Raw genomic sequence first — 4527 nt, forward strand, 5'->3', positions numbered from 1 at the left:
GCCAGCCAGCTGGGGGCAGCGTCAGGCGGGGGCAGCTGAGTCCCCATCACCACGGGACTGAGTGGGGGCCAGCAGCCAAGCCCGCGTCTGCCGTGTGACACCTTTCTCCTGCTTTCCTGGTGACTGTCACCGCGTCTCTTATCCCGAGATCAGCCCGCGTCCTGTGCAGGTCTCGGCTGCGAGGGGCGGGGGCGCGGCAGATGGGGAGAGGGCGCGTCGTGCACCGCCCCCCCGAGCCTCTCCTGCCCCTCTCCGCCACTCAGCCACCTGTACATCAGCTCTTCCCCACACTAGGGGGTGGCCGGGTGGTCCCTGGGCCTCTGTTACTCTGTGGTCAGTGTCCAGACTCCCACCGGGGGCCATACAGGTTCCCAGAGCAGACAGACCCCTCCCCAGCAGCCCTGCCCCTTGTGACACCCCCCACACACCCTTGGGGAATCTGAGATGGGCAAGGACTCACCCCTCCTGCCAGCAAAGCCCCAAAACATTCAGAGGAACCAGCCTGGATTCTCCAGGACCCTCAGGCTGGCAGGCTGGGACCCCTTGATCCTCACGGAGACCAGGGCCCTCCCCAGGGAGCCTGTCCCATTGGAGTCCTCGGGTCCTCCCCGCCATCTGGCCCGCTGCCCTGGGCATCACTGTCAAGGGGAACGGGCACTGCATCCCCAAGCCCAGCCTCTCCACACCTGTCCTCTCTGTTCCCTGGGTCAGGAATGGCACATCCCCATGTTCAGGGACCGAGGCTTGGAGGAGTGAAGGCCCCAACCCCACATGGGGCTACAGAGCAGAGAAGTGAGAGGCCGCAGGCTGGAAGACCCCACCCTGACGCCCCCGTACAGGCCTGGTTTGGGTTCCTGACAAGGAAAAGGCTGCGGGCCCGGGAAATGCCTCTCTCTTCACATGACTCCAACTAAAGCCAGCTTAGGCTTAGAGGTTACAGACAGGAATTCCAGGGCTCGGAGAGGATTTTCCTCCTGAAAACGGGCCGAGATTGAATCATGTCGACACAAGAGACCTCAGGCTGAGCCCGGTCTGCAGCAGTGGCTGCAGGATCCTGAGGTGCAGGGCGAGGGCGGGCAGGCCTTGCTGTTGGCAGGGCAGGGGCCGGTGCGGAGGGGCCACGGGCTTGGGGCTTGTTTACCCCACAAACAAAGGCAGTGATGGGGCGGGAGACCGTGGTTCCACAGGTAAACACACGCACAGACACGCCTGCCGCCCAGCCCAGACGCGCTGCTCGACTCTCCTCCTGTGGGGATATGACCCACATGTCTTAAGTCTAGTGTTTGAAGTGTGCAGTTCAGTGGTTTTTAGTGCATTCTCCGTGTTGTGCAACAGTCCCCGCTGATTCCAGGATATTTGCTCACCCCGAAAGAAGCCGTCACTGTTCAGTCACCCCACTCTCCCCTCCTCTCTGCTCTGAGAGCCGCCAGCTCCCGTCACTGTTCAAAGCCACCCCGCTCTCCCCTCCTCTCTGCTCTGAGAGCCGCCAGCTCCCGTTCAGGTCCGTCTGTTCCCAGGGTTTCATGCACAGTGTCTGGCTTTGTCCATAATGTTCATGGTTCATCCACGCGGTGCTCCACTTCATTCCTTTTGTGGCTAAATGCTGTTCCCTGTTACGGGCAAACCACGCTGACTCTGGGGATGGTCTGCTGGGAACATGTCTGTCAAGGGTCTGCGTGGACGTGTGTCTTCCCTTCTCTCGGGTGTGTGCCTGGGAGTGGGGTAGCCAGATCACCGGTTCTGTGTCCAATGCAGCAGCTGCGCCGTTCGACATTCCCACCACGGCTGCACCAGGGTGCAGCCAACGTCTCCACACCTTCAACCACACTGTTTATTATCTGTTCTTGTGGGTGAGAAATCGTGGATTTGATTTGCATTTCCCCGATGACTCATGGTGCCCAGCATCTTTCCCTGAGCTTGTTGGTCATTTCTGTATTTTCTTTGGAGAAGGATGCTTGAACTCCTTTGCCCATTTACAGATTGGGTTATTTACCTTTTTATTACTGAGATGGAAGGGTTCTTATGCGAGTACTAGGTGCTTATTCGGTCATGATTGCAAGCATGTCCCCCACGCTGCCTCACTTTGGAATGAGGGCCTTTTGCAAACCACTGAACAGAACCTCCGCAGACCCCAGACTTAGTTTGGAGGGTAATGAGGAAGAACCCAGACTCCGATCCGAGCTCTGCGTCCCGAGCTGTGTGGTCCCGTGGTCTGCGACGCAGGGCTCGGGCAGGTGGCTGAAGTCCAGGGTGAGACCGTGGGCAGGCCCCGCCCGGGAAGGGACGAGTCAGACGTGGTGCCAACACGCAGACCCCGCCCGCGGGCCCCTGCTGACCGCCCCCTCCACCCGCAGCCAACAACATCTGCTTCTACGGGGAGTGCTCGTACTACTGCTCCACGGAGCACGCCCTGTGCGGGAAGCCGGACCAGATCGAGGGCTCGCTGGCCGCCTTCCTGCCCGACCTGTCCCTGGCCAAAAGGAAGACCTGGCGGAACCCCTGGCGACGCTCGTACCACAAGCGCAAGAAGGCAGAGTGCGTTGGGGGCGCGCTGGGCCGGGGACTCTGGAATCCTGCCTCCCTGGGGTCTCGGGAGGGCTGGCTCCTGCCTGACCTGCTGCAGAGAACAAGCCCCAGGGTCTCGTCCACAGCAGATGGTGTGAGGAGCAACAGGGCTATGCCTGAGGCCGAGACGACCAGAAAGGGCCCCTCACACGGGCTGGGCGCCGGCTGCCCCCGGGCCTCTCCACGACTGGACGAGGCTTCAGGCCCCTTCCCCCGTTGAGAGAGACGCTGACCCTCCAGCCGTGGAGATGTCCTTGCGAGAGTGCCGTCCCGGGCTGTCCACACACGTGGCCTCCGGGTGGCGTAGTCCAGTCACCTCCTGGCCCCGCAGTCCTGCTGCTGCTGCAGCCTCGGCCCACGCAGGCCGCTATCACCTGCAGGCAGACCCTGTGCTCTGCGGTGACACCTGCTCTCACTCGGTCCCCCCGGCTGCCCCGTGGGTCCGCTGTCCTGAGCCGGGCAGCCCCAGGGGTGGTTTGGGCCTCCTTGTCTTAGAGGAGCCGCCATTCTGATGCCGGGCCCCCTGCAGGTGGGAAGTGGACCCTGACTACTGCGAGGAGGTGAGGCAGACACCCCCCTACGACAGCAGCCACCGCCTCCTGGACGTCATGGACATGACCATCTTCGACTTCCTCATGGGTACGTCCAGGGCCCCCGGCCCGCCCCGCGAGTGCCCCGCGCAGGCCCAGCGCCACGCTCACACTCCATGCTCCCCGCGCGGACGCCAGACGGGCAGGGAGGGCTCGCCTCCGAGCTGCACGCAGGCTCCCAGCAAGCTTGTCCCCACAGGAAACATGGACCGGCACCACTATGAGACCTTCGAGAAGTTTGGGAACGAGACGTTTATCATCCACTTGGACAACGGGAGAGGGTGAGTCCTTCCAGCCACCGCGAGGGGTCAGCTGTCCCTCGGCCCAGACACACCCGGGGGGCAGGCGCTTTGTGGGAGGGATGGCCCGGCCCCCAAAGGCCTCTTGGGGTGACGCAGGGCCCTGGCCTGGGCTCCTGTGAGCTGGGGGACGGGGCCCCAGTGCGGGCATGTATGCAGGGCTCAGGCCCCTCTGGCTGTCAGGGCTGCAAGTGCCGGGACGCCTCGGAGGATGAGCTCTGGGCACCTGGGCAGCGTGTGGGGCCCTCACTCTCAGCTGTAAAAGACACCCCTGCAGCTGGATCCGAGGCCCCTTGCCCTTGGGCCTTGTCCACCCAGCCCGGCCAGGGCCTCTCACTGGCGAGCTTCTGCTCAGTACAACGGCCGAGGGTCCGACGGGTTGCGCTCACCTGCCTCATCCCAGGCCCTGCGTCTGGGCTGGGGACGGCAGGAAGCAGGCCCCCGCCCAGCCCCAGGGGCGGCCTGGCAGCTCTGCCCATGTGCCCCGCCCACCCCCCAGCTCTGCCCTTCTTCCCTCAGGTTTGGGAAGCACTCTCACGACGAGCTGTCCATCCTGGTGCCTCTACAGCAGTGCTGCAGGTACGGCCCTGCCCCGCAGACGCCCCGGCCCAGCCCTCCCGCAGCCACAGGCCAGACAGCCTTCCCACCCCACCGGGGGGAGTGCCTCCCGGGACCGGCTCCCTGTCCCCACAGCAGCCCGCCCACCATGCAAAGGAAGACGCCGAGGCCCCCGGCCCCCACGCTCCCCACATGTGACTCCCGAACCCAGCCCCTCTCTTTAACAACCGGGGAGACAGGCCGTAGGGCCCAGCCTCCTGCTCCACATGCCCCTGGCCCAGAGACGGAGCCAAGCCACGGCTGCCTCCCGCCCCACTCCCGCCAGAAAGGACGGGGCCTGCTGGACCCCCCTGCAGGTGGGCCCCTCCCCGGCACACCCGAAGCCGGCCAGCGCAGGGAGGAGGCTCAGGCAGGCTCCTCCCTGGGCGCCAGCCTGACCTCCATCTCCGGCAGGATCCGGCGCTCCACGTACCTGCGGCTGCAGCTCCTGGCGCAGGAGGAGCACCGGCTGAGCC

At 64.5% G+C, this 4527-nt stretch overlaps 1 protein-coding gene across 1 annotated transcript in view; it reads left to right on the forward strand.

Moving 5' to 3' along the window:
- LOC104990972 (extracellular serine/threonine protein kinase FAM20C-like) overlaps positions 1-4527 on the forward strand; it is a 43552-nt gene that overhangs the window by 29400 nt on the left and 9625 nt on the right. Inside the window, 5 exon segments of the mRNA XM_010843325.1 lie at positions 2355-2535; positions 3095-3204; positions 3355-3436; positions 3974-4033; positions 4466-4527. Of these exon segments, the coding sequence (XP_010841627.1) occupies positions 2355-2535; positions 3095-3204; positions 3355-3436; positions 3974-4033; positions 4466-4527 (495 nt within the window).

Source organism: Bison bison, unplaced genomic scaffold (genome assembly GCF_000754665.1).
Source record: "Bison bison bison isolate TAMUID 2011002044 unplaced genomic scaffold, Bison_UMD1.0 scf7180017847465, whole genome shotgun sequence".
NCBI lineage: Eukaryota > Metazoa > Chordata > Mammalia > Artiodactyla > Bovidae > Bison > Bison bison.